Below are 19,712 nucleotides of genomic sequence, written 5' to 3'. Positions count from 1 at the left end.
GCCCCTTCCCACTTACCTGCCCTACTCATCTCTTAATCTGGTGTTAATCTATATCTTTTATTAAATCCCTTAGAATAAAAGAGTAAACCAAAGTATTTCCCTGGGTACGATTAGCTGTTCTAACAAATAATTGATCCTAAAGAGAGGCTCATGGAAACACTGACGTACAGCTGATTGGCTGGAAATACATATGACATCTTGTGATTGGCATCTGAAGTGGGGGCAGTCTTGTGGGTCTGAGCCCTTAACCTATCGGGTCTGTGCTACATCCCATTAATGTCAGAGTGGAATTGAATCATAGGACACCTGGCTGGTGCCGCAGAGAATTGCTTGGTGCGGGGAAAACCCTACCGATTGGAATATCAGAGGTATTGTGACTGTGGTAGTGTGTGAGAGTCAAGGAGCTCACAGGAGTGTTTCCCATCTACCCCTGGGGAAGGCCTCCTCCTTACCCTCAGCCACGTGCTTTTGCACAGCTGACCCACCCAATCCTGGCTTTAGAAATGGACATGTTCTGGACAACCAGCAGGACCAAGAGGCCTGCTGAGAGTGTAGAGGGTGGACAGCCCTTCCCCCCCTGTACAGAGAGGACTGTTTCTGAGTCACATAATGGGGTCACAGCCCAGCTCTCAGCACAGCCCAGGGAAAGGGTCCAGGTGAGGGTCTTGAGGCCCAGATTAACCAGCAGCATGAGGCTGTTACAAAACACTTTACATATTTCAATTCAATTAGGGAGAAATCCACGCAACGATGAGCAGCTCCAAGATATGAAAACAAAATATTCAAAAGCATAATGGACGTGGTGATTGTTTCCTTTATTCCAGTCAAAAACAATGCAACATCTCACTCAGGCAGTCTTGCTGTTTCACAAGCTGATTATCACGAGTCAAAACTCCAAGAAATGAACATAATTCAGATGCAAACCTGATTTGGGAATACAAAGCCTGCCCCGCCCTCCCCAAGTTAGGAGAACAATGCCACAGAGACTGAGTTCTTCCAGGGTGTGCTTTGTGGAAGCACCCGTGTGTTCACTGTCAGGCCAAGCTATTTCTGCACATCAATTTCCCCTCCAAAGGTCAAGGAATCATCAGTTAGGAAAATCAATAGGTCTTTAGACATGGGGTCGGACATGCAGTTCAAAAGCCGGGGCAGTCAGTCATTTGCGGTACCCTTGGGACTTTTGCTTTCATTTTTCAGTTGAGGTCTAAGCTATATCCAGTAAAGTGCCCAGTGTGGTATCTTCAGTGTGCAGTTCAATGAGACTTTACGTAACTCTCTCTCACACGTGTGCATGTATAAGCACCACCCAAATCAAGATAGAGAACATCAAGCACCCAGAAGGCTCCTTTGGGCCCCTCTGGAAGGACCTGCCTCCAAGGGTAACTGGTGTTCTGAATTCTGTAACGTTAAATTTTTTGTTTTTTTATTTTTTTGAACTTTATATAAACAGAATCACACTGTGTGTATCTTTTTGTCCAGACTTTGTTGCTCAACATTATGTCTGTGAGATTCCTCCTGTCCTGAGGGTCTCTGTAGTTAGTTTCTCATTGTGGCAGGGTGTTCTATTTTGAGAAGCCTCCACAGCTGTCAATCCATTGTATTGTTGATGGGCATTTAAGTTGTTTCCAGTCTGAGGCTATAATGAGTAAGACGGCTACAGTTATTTCCACAGGTGCCTCCTGGTCAACATCAGCATTCTTTTCTGTTTAAATGATTAGGAGTAGAACTGCTGGGCCATAGGATAAATGTAGACAAGGCATTAGCAGATGCTGCCCAGCAGTTCCCTGTGGTAGTTAAGCCCATTTGCCCCCTACTAGCAGCAGAGGGTTCCAGTTGCTCCACATCCTCATCAACACTTGGTGTTGTTGGTCTCTGACTGGATTCAATTCTGGCCCAGGCCTTGGAATGTAGGCCTCAGACACCACCCTGAAATAAGAGTTGGCCTCACCAGGTCCACAGGAAGCAGACTTTTCTCTAGCAGTTGGCAGAGAGGGTGTGTGAAATGGAGATGGTGTGGGTGTTGGGCCTGGCCTGCAAGAAGCAGTCAGCATGTGTATGGGAATCAAAATTAAAGAAAGAGAAAACATGCCTATCAGCTTTCCAATTTGTATTTATTCATTCAACCAGTATTTACTGAGTATCTCCAAGCACCAGGGATAGAGTTGTGAACAAAACAAAAATCCCTCCTCTCATGGAGCTCATGTTCAAGTGAAGCGGGACAGGCAATAAATGCGATTGAAAAGTATATTATGTTTTCTCATATCTCTGGTTTCATTTCCAGCACTAGGAAGATTCCCAACCAAAAGGGGCCACACAAATTCACTTGTGTGCCTTGTTAGTTCAGCTTTGCCGATGTGCTTTTTTGTTGCTTATTTTCTGAAAAGATTATGTCAACATTTTTCTCTTTGATATAGATCCTCTCCATCAGGAAAAAAAAAAATCCCAAAACGAATAATGGTATATTTTAGAAGGTTTCGAGTGCTGTAGATCTTAACAACACAAGATAGGGGATAGTGAGGGCTGGGTGGCTATAATTTCAGATCAAGTGGTCAGCAAGTCTTCAGTGAAAAGGTGAAGTTGAGCCAAGATTTGAAGGAAACAAGACAGGTAATTGGGAGAACATTCAGGGCAGAAGAAGCAACAAGTGCAGATGCCTGGAGCTGGGAATGTCCCTGGCATGGTCAAGGGCTTGGAGGAGGCCAGTGTGCCAGGAGCCAAACAAGTGAGGAGAGCGGCAGGAGAGGAAGACATAAGGGGAGAGGAGAAGGAAGCGGCCCTGGAGGCACTGTAAGGACTGGCTTTTTCTTAGTGACACAGCAGGTGTCATGGGAAGGTTTCAGCGGAGAAGGGGCACGGTCTGACTGGTTTCAGCAGGATCACGAGCTGCCAAAGAGCCTGACAAGAGGACCCCCCAGGGCAACTAGGAAACCTCTGAGGAGGCAGGAAGTGATGATTGCTTGGGCCAGGGTCCAGGGGAAGTGCTGAAAAGAGATTAAATTACTGATATATTTAAAGATAGAACAAACACAATTTGCTAATAGATTGGATATGAGGGGGCATGGTGAGAAAAAGATGTCAGACATTTCATATAAGTGGAATCATATAATATGTCATCTTTTATGACTGGCTTCTTAGCATATTTCAAAGTTCACCCATGTTGTAGCATGTATCAGTATATAATTCCTTTTTATTGCTGATAATATTCCAATGTGTATACCATGTTTTGTTTATTCACTCATCAACTGATGGACATTTGGGCTAACATTTTTTTGGCTATTGTGAAAATGCTACTAATGAACATTCGTATAAAGTTTTTGTGTGGACATGTGTTTTCAATTCTCTTGGGTGTAAACCTAGGAGTAAAAAGGCTAGCTCTTATGATAACTCTGTATTTTAATATTTTGAGGTATTATCAAACTGTTCCCCAAAGTGGCTGCCCCATTTTACATTCCCATAGCAATGGTGATGAGGGAGGAGGAGGAGAGGGGCTGCCCAGGGCAGTGGCTGGTCTAAGTCAAGGGCAAGGTCAGTTCATAGTAACAGGAGGAGGGATGTAGGTAATGAACATTTTTTCTGGTCACTTCCCTTTCCTCAGTGAAACAGGAACCAGGGTCACCACTGGAGAGAAGGCAGAGGAGGAAAGGCTGAGAGCTGAGGAAAGAAGAGGTTAATGGGAGCGGAAGTGGGCTGAGAAAATACAGGGTACCTGCCAGTGACATTGCAGGCCCCTCTGAGCTCAGTGCTGTGAATTGAAAGTGAGGCCTCTTTGGGGTCAGGTGTTTTTCTTTAGCCACAGCCAACTAGGCTGGTGCAGGTGGGGAGGGGATGGGGATTCAGGGCTCCTTGTGCCCAGAGCACAAAGGACCACACACCAGGCAGCTTAAACAGAAGACATTTCTTGCTTTCAGTTCTGGAGGCTGGAAACCTGAGATGAGGATGCCAGCAGGGTCAGGTTCTGGTGAGAGCTCCTGGTTTGTAGATGCCAGTTTCTCACTGTGTCCTCACACGGCAGAGTGACCAAACTCTCTGCTGTCTCTTCTCCTAAGGGCGCTAATCTCATCTTGGGGATCCCCCCTCATGGCCTCATCTAACACTGATCACCTCCCAAAAGGCTCCATCTCCAAATACCATAACATTGCAGATTGCAGCTGCAGCCTATGACTTTGGGAGGGGACACAATTCAGTCCACAGAACCATCCAGCCTACTCTTGATCTCTAACAAGCAACTCAGACAAGCCCAGATACTGAACTTTCAAAGAGAGAAGGGACAGAAAGAGGTTCCCAACCCTTATAGGGCAACCCAAATGGAAAAGAAAATCTTTCATCTTTCCACTTTCTATTATGTATCTTATAGAGTTGTAATGCCTGATACAGTAGCCATTGACCACATGTAGCTTGACATGTGGCTAGTCAGATCTAACGTGTACTGTAAGTGTAAAATATGCACTGGTTTCAGAGACTTACTATAAAAAATGGAAATTATCTCAATCTTTTGTATCAATTACATGTTGAAATGTTGGCTATGTTGGGTTAAATAAAGTGTATCATTAAACTAATTTCATCTGTTCCATTTTACTTTTTTAAAATGTGGTTACTAAAAAATCTAAAATGATTTATGTGGCTCACATGTGTGGCTTGTGTTGTATTTCTATTGGACAGGCCCAGAGAGAAGACCCTACACCCAAAACAGCTCCCAGCATGGCTGGCCCTCCTGCATTGGTCAGGGGCACATGTACATTAAATAAAGTTTTCATGGGGCACATGTGCCACCCATCTGGGACTGTGCTCTGGAATTTCATGTTGCAGTAGAACCACGCCTCTGAGGATGTAGGGCCCACACAGGGCTCGTGAGGATGCTACCTTGTGTCAAGGTGCCCTTGACAGTTCCTGGGAGACAGCCCCAGGAAGCTGGGGACCAGTTTACTTCTTGTTGGTTTTGGGACAGGTAAATAATTCACATTTGTTAACACTAGAATCCCCTCAGGCACAAGATGCCTGCACTTAGAAATTTTTGCCTGCCTGTCCAGCTTCCTGAGCCATTCCCTCACCTCAGAGGAGGTCCTAAAGACCAGCAGCACCTGTTACAATTGTCTTTTTCTTATTTTCTCCCAAGCACATAGGATGAAACTGCTGTGAAGTAAATAATGGGTACAGAGCAATTCTACTGATTTCACACCCGCATCCCCATTTACTACTTATTAAAATTGGCTATTAGTATCCCATTATACTGCCCACATATATAGTTCATGATTTCCCTCTTGTTTAACACTGGAATTGTTTCTTTTTCCCTATCATAAACATCAAAGCTATGAATATCTTTATCTTTTCCCCATTTGAATTATTTTACTGTAATGTTTTCCCTAAAGTGAGATTTGTTGGCTGGAAAATATATACAATTTTATAGTTCCTGAGACTTTTTTTCTTCAAATCACTCTCCCAAAAGACTTATCAGTGTGTATTTTCTCCAATGCTGTGTGTGTGTATGCATTGTTTTCCCATAGCCTTGCCAGTTCTGGGTTTGATCATTTGTATTCATTTTCACTAATTAATTATTGTGTGACATATTATCTCCTAGATATTATCCTTGCATTTGCTAATTACAAGTGAGAAAAGTCCTTCCCTTAGTTTAGAAAAACATTTTTCAACACTCCCATTTACCAGCATTTGGGGGCACCCAGAGCTGCCCCCAGGCTGTAATTCAGCTAGCCAGGCCCAAGTTTGGCCTCCTGACCACTCTTGTCATAACTAATAGTCCAAGAAGCCTCCTCCAGCAATAAAGTCATTTATCTCCTCCCAACAAACTGAAATCACATCAGATAGTCCCCCTCACACGTGGTTTAGATAAATCCTGGCATTTCTTAATTGCCATATGTAGATTATTAAAGATTGAGAGACGTTCTGGTTTATAGGCAAAAACTTTGCAGGAGACACGGCTGATGTTCTGTTCTTGGCTTATTAAAACCTCAGGAAGACCCCTGTCCACTCCCATGGGGAACTCATAAAAGAGCATCCTTGTGGAGCCATATCCTGGCCTGGCCGGCGACTCTGAGAAGGCTTGGTGGGCCTGCTGGGAGGGAAGGAGACAGGATGCGTCCACTTGCCCACTAGGTGGCACCTCTCAGTAACTAATGGGGAGCCGACACTTCCAAACCCTGAGCCTGTCCGCCCAGCCTCCCACATCGCAACCACTTCAGTCATTTACTTCCAAGCCAGACATCTCAAAAAACAGAAAAATTGAAAAGTCCATTCTAGCTAAAAATACACCATCTGCTTGTGAAATATCTTGCTTGGCACTGCCACACTGATACCCAAAGCAGGTTAGTAACCAGCCCAGAGCAGATGGTTTATTTTCCTAATTACTGGGTCCCCCACCAAGGCTTCCTCTCCAGCTGCCACCTTACCCTGCTGGCAGCCCCTTGCCTTTTCTAGCCACCCCACCACTACCACCCAGCCAGCCATCATGGGCTAGCCACAGGTAGGGCCAGGCTGCAGCAGCCCCCTGCTTAGGTCATGGCCTCCTTAGCCTGTGCTGGGCCTCAGCCACAGGGGCCTGGGAGCTCTCTGCACCACCTGGGCAGGTGTCTGCCAGGAGGTGATTCAGGCCTTGTCAATCCCATTCTCAATCCAAAGAAAAACAAATCAAACCAGGATGTCACTTATCACCCATAAAATTAATAAAGTGTTAAAACACTATCATTCTATTTTTTGGTGAGGATGCAGTGATATGTTCACCTGCAAAAACCTTGTTTTTGGGAAAACAAATTATGGATACTGCCTATCTAAAAAGAATTTTGACCAAATATAATAGCCTTAAAAAAATATTGCATACTTTAGTCCAGCAATTTCACTTTAAGGAATCATTCATAAAGACTATCTGTCATAATTCAAAATATGAACAGAAGTGTTCACTGCAGCATTATAATGGTAAACACCTACAAAGGAAACCACATCAGGGGCCGGCTTAAGCACAATGGAATGTTACAGAGCCACTACACATGCTTACAAGAAATTTTAAATTACATTGCACATGTTAATGTCAGTTGGTAAAAGTATTCAGAGGCCTAAACATTAAGATGCAACTTCATTAGAAATGCACATTACATGGTTTGCATTATACATGCCAAATTTGTTAACAGTGATTTTCTGACTAGTGAAGTTTGTAGTGGTGTTTATTTCATCTTTTTTCTGTTTTTTTCTAAGTTTTCAGCAACAAACACTGACAAAAGGAAATGAGTATATTTTCAAATACTATTTGAAAACAGAGTTAAAGCAATGAATAAGAAATTGGTACAGAGGCAGCCTCTAGGGAGGGGCTAGGACAGGGGTCAGCATAGGAGCTTTCCTTCTCCATTTGTGCCTTCTGGTATCTTTTGAGTTTTATACCAGACTGGTATGTCCTAATCAAAAATAAATAAATAAATATTTTTACAAAAAAGATACAAATACTAAACACATAGAAGCTGAGAAAAATCCGAGGGGAAAGCAAGGAAGTGCGTTCAGCTCCTGGGAGAGACTGGACTCTTAGGCCCAAAGCCCACTGCAAATCACCCCAGACTCGTCTCATCACGGGTGACTTAGCTCAGCAAGTCTGCTCCATCTGACACACAACTGGTCAGGAGTCAGGCCATCACCTCCCCAGGGCGTTTTTCCCAGGAGTAAAGGCAGGTGGTAGCGGGGCAGGGAAGGGCTCCAGGGTACAATGGTGGCAACCTCTGAGCTGGGACCACCTGTGTCCCCTGGGGTGGGGCTTCCCCAATTCCCCTGTCACCTTCTGAGTTAGGAGAATCATCTGAATGGACCCTCACCCTGTCCCCAACTCAAGCAGCACATAATAACCCAAATGGCTTCAACTACAGGAGTGGGGCCTGTGCTAGGGACCTGACTTGTCCTGGATGAACCAGCAGAAGAGCAATTTTTCTGAGACATAATGGCTTAACCTTCCTTTATCACCGGGGTTTCTAGTTCACCCTGAAGTTTTCTTTACACACATGGAGGTACCAGGATACTGGCTCTCAGCAGCAGGAGTACCTCCCTCTGTACTCCCAGGGAGGCCTATGCTGCATCTGTTCATGCAAAGAGCCTCAAGTCTCCACCCTGCCCCAGGGCCTGGGACCTGAGGGACATTCTGTAGTTGTTAGTGGAAGCTCAGGGTGGTGTGTGCACACTGGCAGGACAGGGAGGCCAAATTGGCCTGGAAAGTCAGGTCTCAGGCCCTGGAATCAGGTGCCTTCTCTCATTCTTTAAAAGCCACAAATCCAGTATCTTCTCCCTTGTGTTCCATGGCTATGACTCCAAATGATGGGTAGAGATGTTTTACACAAAAATGTGGAAAAAAGACTGTCGAGAAAAAAACTGTTGCAATTTGATGACAGTCAAGTTGTGGCTCTGAAAGCAAAATGAACACAGTTATTAGGGGAAATTCAGGGTGAACACATTTCTTAGAAATAGTTTATGACCCTACCATTCCAGAAAGAGCAATACTTTTTAGTGAAAGAATTTAATTTAAAAAGCAGAACTCAAGAGCTACCATGACTTTTCAGATGGAAGTAAGTCCTGGGAGAGCAAGAGCCCGGTGGCAGCTAGGGGGAGAAGGGAATGGATGACTGACATTTGTGGCTTCCCTCAACAGACTGAGTGCCCCCTCCATGAAGTCACTCAGAAGCCACTGGGCAGGGGTGCATTCAAGAGCTAACTTGGTTCCAGCATGGGCCGGCTCCAAGGTCCTGAGACCCGAGCCTAGAAGAGGGTGAAGGTGTTGTCTTGAGAAGACGAGAAGGCTGAACATGGCAACCTTCCTCCACACCTCCACGGGAGTGAGAGCAGACTCAGACATCCAGATGTCTGCCACAGGCATGCCTTTGCTTCTTGCCAGCTTCCCAGGCAAAGGGAGGTCAGCATACACGCACTACCACAAAATGCAACGCCTTCATAAGTACTTTCCAGAATGTGGCACAGCACAGCAGGAGCCTCTCCAGCGGACTTCGCTCCGTTTTAGGTAATAGGCTGATGATGTGTGGCCCCTCCCAACTCTCTGCTCACCTTCCCGGAGTAAGGAGAATCATCTACATCAGACCACCACCTCCTGGAGGAGCAGCCTAGTCGTCATACTGAACTTCTGCCTGGAGCTCCTTGGTGACGTATCCCACCAGCATGGCCAGCAGCTGTTGCTGCAAAGCCTCACTGCCCATGACCAGTGTGGTCAGCTGCACAGCATCTGTCCATTCTAGGTGCCTGATGATGGCAGTGGCTTCATTAAAGAGCTTCTGTTGCTCAGCAGGAGGCAGCTCCATTAGGATCTGAGGAATTGGCTTAAACTGTCCACTCGTCATCCATGCACCTAATAGACCCCCAACGGCACCCCCTACAAAACAAGGAAGGGTTCAATTAGTTGGCCCTTATTCATAAATGATGGCCTTAGGTTCTCACTGAGAGCGCATCCACCATCATAATAAGTGAGCACATTCATGAGTGGGTCAGAATGGGCTCAATCTCATGCTTGCTCCATCAGGCAGCGTGGAGGGCAAAGGTTTATGCGGTCTTCGGTCCATTTGGCTTAGGTAATTGACACCCAAACATGCCCTTCTCTAAGCTCTGCCCTCATGGATGCAACATGAAGCATCTCCCACCTCAGAGCTGTGATAACTAAAACCCTCTTTATGGGCTGAAGGTTTTTATGCTTCCATAAAAATGTCTTTCATCACAAAGGAGAGGGCTGAGAAATAAACACATTTTCAAGAAGAACCATGTCAGTGGTAAAGGCTGTTTTCTCCATTGAGTGGCTAATATGTCCTTTGCCCCTGAACTTTGGAAATTTCCAATGAAATAATGTGGTTAAAGGACCCTTGGGACAGATTAGGAAAACTTTTCTCTTGCAGCAATGTTTTTCATATAATCCCTCCAAAGTTGCATGACAATAAATAACAAATTTTATATATTCAACTGTTTCTTTTTCTGCTACCCCAAAAGGACACAAACATTATTTTTACTTGTAAATTATTATCAAAACAAAGACACCCTATGTTGGGACTTGAAGACCCTGTATCCACACCAAATTCCACCTAAACAGGCTGGGTTCAGGTCTACTGCAGGAAGTTGCCCAAGGGCAGGGGTCTCAAACTAAAGTACTTTCAGAGGCTAGGCAGGCAACTGGAAGGACTACAGTCGGCTGAGTGGGCCTATGGTGAGCTGGGTCCCTGTCTAAAGGTGCAGTGGCTACCATATGCAAGCCAATTGCTGTCACATGGAATAGTAGATTTGTATCTTCTTAAAAACCCTATGACTTTTAAATATTGGCAATCAGATATTTAAAAGATGCAGCCTAACTGGGACTTAGTGACTTTTTTCCAAAGAATAGAGTATGGTAAGGGGAAACAGTACCTTTGCAGTGGAGGAACCTGGCAGACAGGACCTTGACAGGTGATCAGGGTGAACATCACAAGGGAGGGCCTGTGAATGTCACATCCCTAAAATTGTGCTATGATAAAAGCATTTCACCTGTGTGGCATTCTTTCCTAATCTAATCATGGGAAAGATTTCAGCTAATCTGCATTGAGAAGGGCTCTACAGAATACTTCACTGGGACTCCTCAAAACTGTCAAGGTCGTGAAAAACGCAAAAAGCCTGAGAAACTGTCACAGGCCAGGGAAGACTAAGGGGACATGGTGGCCAATGCGATGTAGCACCTTGAGCTGGATCCTGGGATAGAGAAAGATCATCAATGCAAAAACTGGTAAAATACAAATAAAGTCTTGAGAATAGTTACTAGTAATGTGTGAGCACTGGCTTCTTAGTTTTGACACACGTACCGTGGTAATATGTTAATGCAGGGAAAGCAAAACTGGATGAGGGATTTATGGGAATTCTCTGCATTCTCTTCACAACTTCTCTGTAAATCTAAATCTAATATTATTCCAAAATAAAAAGGTTATATGTAAAAGAATACAGCCCAGGCTAGAGACAACCCATTTGTAGGCTGGTCTCAGCCAACAGACAGTAAAACCTGTGTCTCTCAGGGTGACCAGTGTGGAGGCATATGGGAGCACAATCTCCTCTGCTACTGAGTCCAGGCCAGCCTCATATCCTGGAGGCTGAACACACGCCTCGACAGGCTTCCCCTCCACTTGGAAAGAAAGGAGCATTCTGGGGAGGGAAAACTGGTGATTTACAAGTACTACTGCACTTTTCCCCAAGACACCAGTGAAACGCTTAGAGCTGACAAGAGTTGCACTCATCTCCACTAAACCTTTATGAGAACATCAATATTTGATTTAAAACAGCACTTAACGCAAAAAGTCTCCAGGAGTATCGACCAGCAAATTACTAACACTTTGTAGAAGAGAAAATTCCTTTGTTTTCTGGGTAGAATGATGCTCCTGCCCATGACCAGGGGCTATAAGTAGCGAATCCCTAGGGTTCTCTAAAAGACATCCCAGTTTTCACGCATAATCTGAATAAAAAACATACTCCCAAAATGGCATCTGGGCAGACAGCTATGTGATAAATGATCCCAGAAAGCCCTCCCTGAATACATTAGATGGGGTTGGACAAAAATAAAAACTGTCACTGATGAAGAAAGGCAATGGCCTTATGTTCTCCCAACCTGGCTACTTCCTGGATGGCAAACAGCTGAAGTCAGGACTTCCTAATTCAGAGTTCATTAAGGAAATGTATAGATTGAAGGTCTGGGGCCACTTACATGCTGAGTTTTCTCTCCAGTGTGGCCTCACTTGATGGAATGTCTTTGAATGCCAATCCTGCTACCAAAGGAAACAACAGAGGAGGTAGCCTTGCCAGTGAGCTGGATAACAGAAGTCAACTTCATCTCTCCAGCCTGTATTGCCTGTATTCACATGAGGACTGTGAGCCACACAGAAAGGATTTCCACCAGACTGAGTACCTGAGGCCTCTGTGTCCCCAGCACAGGCTGCCTGACACAGAACAGGCACTCAGTAAACGTTTGCTGAGCCCAGTGTGGCAGATCATGCCTTTAGTGGATGCCCTGAGTTGTAGGGTCCATGTGAGACACCTCAAGGGAGGCCTTATCTGGCCCCTCTTCAGGTCAGGCCTGAATGGCAGCCAGCTCTCTGCCACCACACTGGCATTCTTCCTGCTCCTAATCCAAAGGATGCAACTTCATCCTAGCTCTAAGGAATGGTGGGAAAATCAGTTTCACTCATTGCCAGAAACTGGTTCCCAGAGAGAATCAGATGATAAAACCAAGGTGTAGGGATGACCACTCTAGAAGTTAGATTGTTGCTTTTTCTGCACTGGACTATTTGCTTTCCAAATGGGGAAGCTCTTTATAAGCTTACGTAAAATGGCCAGACAGCATCCTTTCCTAAGAAGTGCCTGACAAATCTCAGCTTCCTCCTTGGTTCCATTTTGCGGTGACATGTAATGGTGATGGGAGGAGTAAGACCATCTGAGGGACCCAGGATACCCTGGTATCTTCAGACTCTCAGACACTCCCCTGGGAGGAAAACTGTCCTCCTGGTTTTAATGACACAAATGTCATTTTCAAGAGCACCCTGCACTTCTGAGACATTCACAAAGAAGCTTATATTTTTAGTAGGACAAATTATGTACAAAAAGATCATTTCACAGACGCAACCTTAACTCAACAATCTTCTCACACAGGACAGACACTTCTATGAGGTCTCTATGTTTCAAAAACCTTTTTACAATATCTACAAGCTGGCTGTCACTTGCAGGGCACTGGCACTTACCAACAGCTAGTCCTGGTGGGCCACCAACCAAACCGCCGACAAACGCCACAGCTCCCGTGAGCAGGGCACCCCTCCCAGAGTGCTTGACAGCAGCCTTCATTTTCCTCTCCCCGGAAATGGAGCAGAGCAGTTTCATGATGTCTTCCATCATAATGGGCATTTTGGCAGGCCTCAAAAGAAACATTTCAGAGGGAGGATTTTAATGAGGTCAGGAGTATTTCCACCCAAATGTTACTCTTCCCCATTATCAGTAGAGAATAGAAGCTCCGAGGCATGCATGAGAGACAGTATCCAGTCATGTGACAAGTTCTTTGTCACAAAGAAAGCAAGGCAGCATTTGGTGAACAAGCAAACAATCAGCAGAGTGGATGAAAGGTCCTTGCCCTCTGATTACCTTCTGATTTACAACAGATAAAGGAGCAATCCCAGCCACATGCTCCACCAGTTCATCACAGTGAGGCAAGTCTGACCTCTCTTGCATCAGTGGCCTTTCCACTGGCTCAGGCAATTCCTGAAGCACAAAGCTTTGTAGAGTGCGGAAAGTCCCAGCCTGGTATCTCCTCTTGAGTGACAGGTCATCTGAGCTCACGCCAAATCAGGGAAGGGGAAAGTACGGGACTCTGTAGCCACACTGGCCTTGTGACCTCACTTGCCAACCATGTGAGCAGAGTGTCAGATTCCTTGGCTGTAAAATGGAGAAAACCACCCACAGGCTAGATTCTTGTAAAGTGTAAGCAGAATGGATGCAAAGTGCCTGGTGGAAGACTGGAACATTGCACACTCTCAGACATGATGGCTCTACATGAATATTCTGTTACTAATACATACCACTGGCTTCTATAAGCAACTACTCTTAAAGTCAATCCAATTCTACATGTGGGATGTTAAAGGCAGGGACAGGATGTCGCATTAAACAACTAGAGAATAAAGGAAATCAAAGAATCCCAGGGGTTTGCATATGTATGGATAGACAGACAGAGGGAAAGATGGACCTTTGGACTACTCACCTTTAGAACTTCTTTGGGGTCAGGAGAGGCAGACCTGCATTTTGCCACACTGTGGGGAAAATAGGAGGCAGAGACAAAGGCAGGCTCTGCCCCAGGGTCAGTAGGAGTGGAGAGCCCCAACACTAATGGGCTGGGAAGTCAAGTCAAAGTGGCAAAGAGCCACTTCTTCCAGCTTCAGCCAGACCCTGGCTCAGCGGGCACTTTCCAATATTCCCCTTTTCATTCAACATGTTGACACATGCCAACAGTTGCTAAAGGAACTTGACTAAGGTGGTTTGGGGCAGACCCTACTGCTCACTATCTTTTGGTTATATAAGGTTTTTTTTGACCCGAGGATAATGTAAAATTATCCTCCTGATCCTGAGAGAGAACTTTGAGCCTTTAGAACGATTCTTCAATTCTACCATACCACGAGAGTCAGGTTTTCAGAATTTCTCTGTGTCCCAGGAGAGGAAAGAAGTACCTGTGTCTGGCCCCTGTAAATTTCCCCTTTTCCCTTTTGCTATTCCTGAAATCAGTGATTCTCCACAAATGCACAGGAGTACTGAAGATCTTGTTAAATACAGCCACTATGGCTGGGCTGAGACTGCACTTCCAACAAGTCCCCAGGTGGCTTCTTACCTCATTCTGGGCAGCAATATTCTAGGAGAGCATGACCCAAGACGTTACTCAGTCCCCGAGTTCAGAAACTGTAAACAGGTGTCCCCCAGAGGTGTCTGTTGTGAGGTAGGGCAGGGACACAGGACAAGCACATGATTAACTTCTCCTGCCTATGATTAAAAATGCCAAGATATAAACAGTATAGTAAGAACAGGAGGGACTCCATCTTAAGGCTAAGATTCCATTTTAAAAACCAAGGAGTTAGGAGGTAAGATTCCTAACATATTCTTTGGTAATCAGCCAACAATCTTTCTTAGGCAGGGCAAGCAGTTCTAAGCGATATGTTCCCAGTTTTGCTTGAGGGTAATCAGACCTTGGAGAAGAACAGAATCAATAAATTCCTTGTGCTAAGTTTATCTTACAGAGTATCTAGAGGACTGTGGATGGTGACCAGAGAGAGACATCATGGGACCAAGTCCAGCCTACATTCCCCCCCACCTCCATCCTCTGCCCCATTCTTGGAAGCCTTCAAAGACAGAATCCTAAGTCCTTAAGTGGGCCTCCTGCACTCCCCTCTAAGTGTGTACTTTTTGCCTTATATAAAGACTTCTCACTGCTCAACTTAACTGCGTTTTGTCTCTGCACTCTTCCAGTGGTAAGCATCTTTGTTACTTCACTATTTCATTCTATTTTCTAGACTTAAGCACAAGTCTTCACTTTCTCTGTCCTACTTCAGACAAGTACAGAAGGGCTGCTGAGATCCCTGGTTTGGGCTTGCAAGTTCCCATCACCTAGGTGACCTGGGCAGAACCGTGGCTGTACGATCATGCTCTTTAGCAGCCTGCCCAAAAATCTCCTCTTTGCCTTTGCAAAGTTCTCAGAACATAATCTCACTCCACCCAGTGCACTGCAACTCCCCCAAATCCTGGGATGGTAGAGGCTTAGTTCCCACACCATGTCAATTCAAGTAGACACTGGACGCCAGGTGACCCTGGCTTTAGGAGTTGGCAAGAAATTTGCCCTGCACGAAGCAAGAGTTCAATGAGTTTCCCTTTCCACCCTCTGCTCTTCCTTGCTTTCTGCTATCTGCATGGCTGCTGCCATTCACTACTACTCTCACTTTAATGAATTCCTTTCTTATATCATCTGACCTGTTCAAGAATTCTTTGTTCAGAGTCAAGAACCTTCCCCTGTCCAGGCTGAGGTTTCACCTCATGCACAGGGAGAAAGCTCCCCAGATGCAGCTGCCTGACAACAGTTTGACCAAGTGGGGTGAGACAGGCAGCAGAGGTATATGCAGCAGGTCCTGCAGGGTTGCCTAAGGGACTGGAAGAGAATTCAGGTGTGCCTGTCCCTGCTCTGGCTCCCATGTGTCCTATACTGCCAAAAGTGTCCTATACTGCCAAAATGCTGCCTGGCTTCCAGGCCCCTCTGCTCACCACCTGCAACCACTTGCAAAGCCACTGTATGCTTCTTTCTCCTCCCAAGAGAGCCCACTTGAGGTTCAAGACCTGTTCACACATGAACATCAAGATAATGAAATAGCATTATATGAGTAAAGAAACTGCACAGGGCAGATGCCACTCAAAAATGGGAGGATGGATAACATAACTTATTTTACCCAGTAGCCTGTGAAACTATGTAGACAAACAAAATGAGTTTTATTTCAAATACTAATTTATTTCAAATATTAAGATAACCAAAGGAATTAATCTCAGGGTAAAACCTTTCAAAAAGTTAAAAATCCTTCTGCAAAATATTTAATCACCTTCTAGCTTAGTTCTGGTTTATATCCAGTTTTTCATCTGTCAATTATGCTAGAAAAAGGGAAATGAAGCTCAGGTCCCCTTCCCAGGAAGACCCCTCGGGAGGCTGCAATGAGCCTCCCATTCCCAGGAACATGAAGACCTTCAGCCTACGAAGCTTGGTCTGCAAGGCTGGCTTCCAGACCAGTGCACACGGCCCAGGTGCCACTCCTAAAACAGGTTTTCTGCAGAATTATGGATCTGTACTCTTGAAATGGTTCCTGCACAGCAAGAAAATGCATGTAGAAGAGGCAGGAAACAGCCACTTTATCCTTTATTGTCTATCAAAAAATCCAGCTTCCGACCTGCTCTGAATGACTTTAAGTTGAAACCCACAGAGGCTAATAAGGCATCATTGTGCAAATACTACTTCCAACCTCCATTTAACCCAGTCAGGCCAGCACAAGGCACAAGCCCAGGGCTCTGCAGAACTGGAGGACCAGCAGGTGCCGGGGTGTGTGGGAGGGCAGGGGGAGAAGTGGCCCGACTCCCGCTGGGTTCAATAGTTCCACCCCACAGGTAGGGGTGGCATTGTGGCTGTCCTGAACCAAGGGAAAGCTGGTTTAATTTCCTTGCAACAACCATTTTCGAAGTTAGAGCATCAATAGGCTCTAGTTGTGAAAGAAAACTTTGTGACCTCATCTCCTGAGTCCTTGCTGAAAAACTCAGCCTCCTGACTTCTCTAGGCTGGCCTGCTTGAGGAAGGGAGTCAGGATTGCCTCCCCTTCTCCCGCTCCAATCTTGCCTTTGTCAGTAAGTGACAGGAAGTGAGGGAGGAGGGAGGAGGCAGTGGAGTACTCTGATGGGTATAGAACTCAAGAAGGGTGGAAGTGGGGCCTCCCTCCCCAGTATCACACCAATTTCACAATCAGGTTTGTCTACAAAACAGGCTCTGGTCACAGAAAGCCCATCTGCCAGCCACAGGGAAGGCAAATGCCAACTTGAAGCCCTGGTTTCTTACAAGCACCCAGTTCATCCCGATTACAGGAGGGTTCTAGGGAAGAGGGAGGAGAGCCCTTCTCTGGGCTGCAACCCGGCTTCGTGAGATGGACCAGATTGTGAGAGAGGAGGGAGAGGAAAGGAAGGCTTTAGAACTAACACAGACCTCCTTGCACCCTGTTCTTCAAAAAAAAACTAGAAAAGTGGAGCTTCTTAGAAATCCTGGTATCTATCCTCAATAGTTTCTACTTCTTTGGTGGAATTTAAAAAGTCCACTGTGTGCACTGATTCTTGTAAATCTTGTCTTCCCACCTGTCTATGCCCCAGTGCAAAGGTTGCAGGTGGATCATACCAACATTATTGGATTAGTCCACAGACATTTAAAAAATTAAATTAGTTGCCGGTACTTAAAAATCAGAGATTTCACATATACCTGACTCCTAATTTCTCCTGAAAAGTCAGAAGAGCAAGCCCCAATGGACCTGCCTTCTTGCAGCAACTGAGGCCAGAGCTGCCCTTTCTCTGCCATAAGCCCTGGCAGAATGCACATCACCTACCTACCTGGCCCATAACAGGTCACTTCCTAACCTCTCAAAGTATCTATATTTATTTTTTAAAAGGCTAAAGAAACTACCAGTCCTCACCAAAACTAACTCATGACCCTCCCTTCCTGATCATCTCTAAAGTGGTGCCCAGATCCTCTTCCCACAGGGAAAAGCCAGAAGTGCTGACCCTCACAACAGGTATCTTGCTAGGACTCTACCTTGCATATGTTAACAACCGCTACACACATATACACACACACTGGGGTAACGGGTTACTGGGGAAGTCACACACATGCATCCGGTTACTGCAGGTCTCACACACACACACACACACGCAGGTTATGCGGGAAGTCACACACGCACACACATGCACCCAGGTTACTAGGCAGGTAACACACAGGCAGCCGGGTCACACGCACACACACGCATCCGCATTACTGCAGAGGCGCACGGCTGGGTGCGGCGGCCCTGGAGTCTGCCGCCAGGAGCTAACCCGGTTCCGTTGCTCCGACTTCTGGCCTGGCTGCAGCCCCTCCGTGCCTGGTCGTCTCCTACGGAAAGTGACCGCAGTAATAGCGCCCACCCCCTGCGCGACGAGATCCCGGCTAGCCGACACCCAACGGCTCGTGGGCTTCCGCCCCTGGGCGTCCCCTCCCCCGGCCCGCGTGGCACCGGCGCGGAGACGCACTTTACCTGGGGAGCGGCCGGGGCGCGCCGAGGTCAAAGGCCGGCCGGCGCGTGGGGACCGTGGCCGCCCGCCTGCCCCGCCCCGGCGCATAGGCCCCGCCCTCCTTCCGGCCCGGCGGCGCACGGCCTTCCGGGTCACGGCGAGCCCGCGGCGGCGCGCAGATCGGGACCCCGAGTCGGGAAGGTTCCGCGGGAGGGCCCGGAGGGCGTCGCCGAGGGCCCCTCCTCCCCGGCCCGGCCCCGGGATGGGCCGCCTGGGCTGGAGTCCCTGTGGCCCTAAGGCGTACTCATGCCCACCCCCTGCCTTTAACCACCCCCCCCCCCACGGTTTCGACGCGGGTACCCTCGGACCTCCCTCAAGTAAGAGCCCCCGGGGAGACCTTCTCTCCCTTTGGCCCTAGGTCAGGATCTCAGACCCTCAGACCTAAAGACCCTACCGCCACCACCGCCGCCAGTCCGCACAGGAGAGAGCACGGCAGCCTTGGGAAGTCAAAGGCTCTAAGTTCATACCCGGTGGATGGTTGGGCCTGAGTCGTAAGCGGACCCCGCCTGCCTCATGCCAAGCCGGCACCAGGGGCCTCTGGGTCTCCGGTTTGAAAACACAAAGCGCTGGCTTTATTCCTCAGGTTCCAGGGTAGAGGGAGCTCCAGTTTCCTGAGCAAAGCTGAAGTTGAGGAACCTCCTGGGAGGGTGTAAAGGACATGAGCGAGTGGGATAACAGGGACTAGGGAAGACTTGAGAGATGTAGGGAGACCGCCCCACCCTCCACCCCCACTAGCCATCCACAAGCTGGCCTTGAACCATCTCAAATCTGAAAAATGGCTTCCGGGGGCTTCCCTGAGACTAACCCACTTAATCCTGACCAGAAGTCCTGCTACGCAGGCATGGTCGTCATGGCCGTGGTACAGATAGGAGAACCCACGCAGAGACGGTGGCCCAGGGCCACGCAGGTGGGGAGTGTCAGGCCAGACTTCATTCGGAATCTGCGGCTCAAAGCCCTTGCTGTAGCCAGCACTCTGCCTGGCTTTCCAGGTGCTGTGGACCACCCACAGGATGGGCCTCTTCACACTGCCAGTCATTTTGTTTCTTCTTTTTCTTTTGAATTGGAAAGTATTTGGGGAGTGTGTGTATGTATATATATATGGTGCCCCCTGACACCAGCACTCTGATCCCCCATTTCTAGGGTGAGCGAGCCAGTTCCTCACTTATATGGCTCTTTCAGGATAAATCCACCCAGACCCAGGGGTAGATGGTCCCACACATAGGTCACACACATGTAACCCTGCAACCTCTTTAGTGACTTGTCATTTTCAAAACTAAATATATACATACATATATATATGTGTGTGTATGTATGTGTGTGTGTGTGTGTGTGAGATACCTTGTTTTTTTTTCTTCAAAGAT

General features: G+C 46.8%; 1 protein-coding gene across 15 annotated transcripts; it reads right to left on the bottom strand.

Moving 5' to 3' along the window:
* Window positions 1-2,092: 2,092 nt before the first annotated feature.
* On the bottom strand, window positions 2,093-18,406 carry C15H19orf12 (chromosome 15 C19orf12 homolog). 15 transcript variants are annotated; one of them, XM_057493515.1, is made up of 7 exons: window positions 18,315-18,373; window positions 18,115-18,172; window positions 14,354-14,448; window positions 13,733-13,781; window positions 13,196-13,410; window positions 12,726-12,895; window positions 2,093-9,361 (listed from the first exon to the last, which is right to left on the bottom strand). In XM_057493515.1, the coding sequence occupies exons 5-7, from the start codon at window positions 13,204-13,206 to the stop codon at window positions 9,096-9,098; spliced, it is 447 nt and encodes a 148-aa protein (XP_057349498.1). In that variant the 5' UTR covers window positions 13,207-13,410; window positions 13,733-13,781; window positions 14,354-14,448; window positions 18,115-18,172; window positions 18,315-18,373; the 3' UTR covers window positions 2,093-9,095. The 15 variants fall into 15 exon arrangements, 14 of the variants coding, with proteins under 14 accessions (XP_057349498.1, XP_036785773.2, XP_057349496.1 ...); XR_008994204.1 differs by lacking the exons at window positions 18,115-18,172; window positions 18,315-18,373 and having other exon boundaries at window positions 2,093-8,385; window positions 9,040-9,361; window positions 14,354-18,028; XM_036929878.2 differs by lacking the exon at window positions 18,115-18,172 and having other exon boundaries at window positions 18,315-18,370.
* Between the last annotated feature and the right edge of the window lie 1,306 nt (window positions 18,407-19,712).

The sequence above is a fragment of the Manis pentadactyla genome, chromosome 15, assembly GCF_030020395.1.
Source record: "Manis pentadactyla isolate mManPen7 chromosome 15, mManPen7.hap1, whole genome shotgun sequence".
NCBI classification, from domain to species: Eukaryota; Metazoa; Chordata; class Mammalia; order Pholidota; family Manidae; genus Manis; species Manis pentadactyla.
The sequence above is the reverse complement of the archived record's forward strand: the minus strand, read 5'-3'. Positions and strand labels throughout refer to the sequence as shown.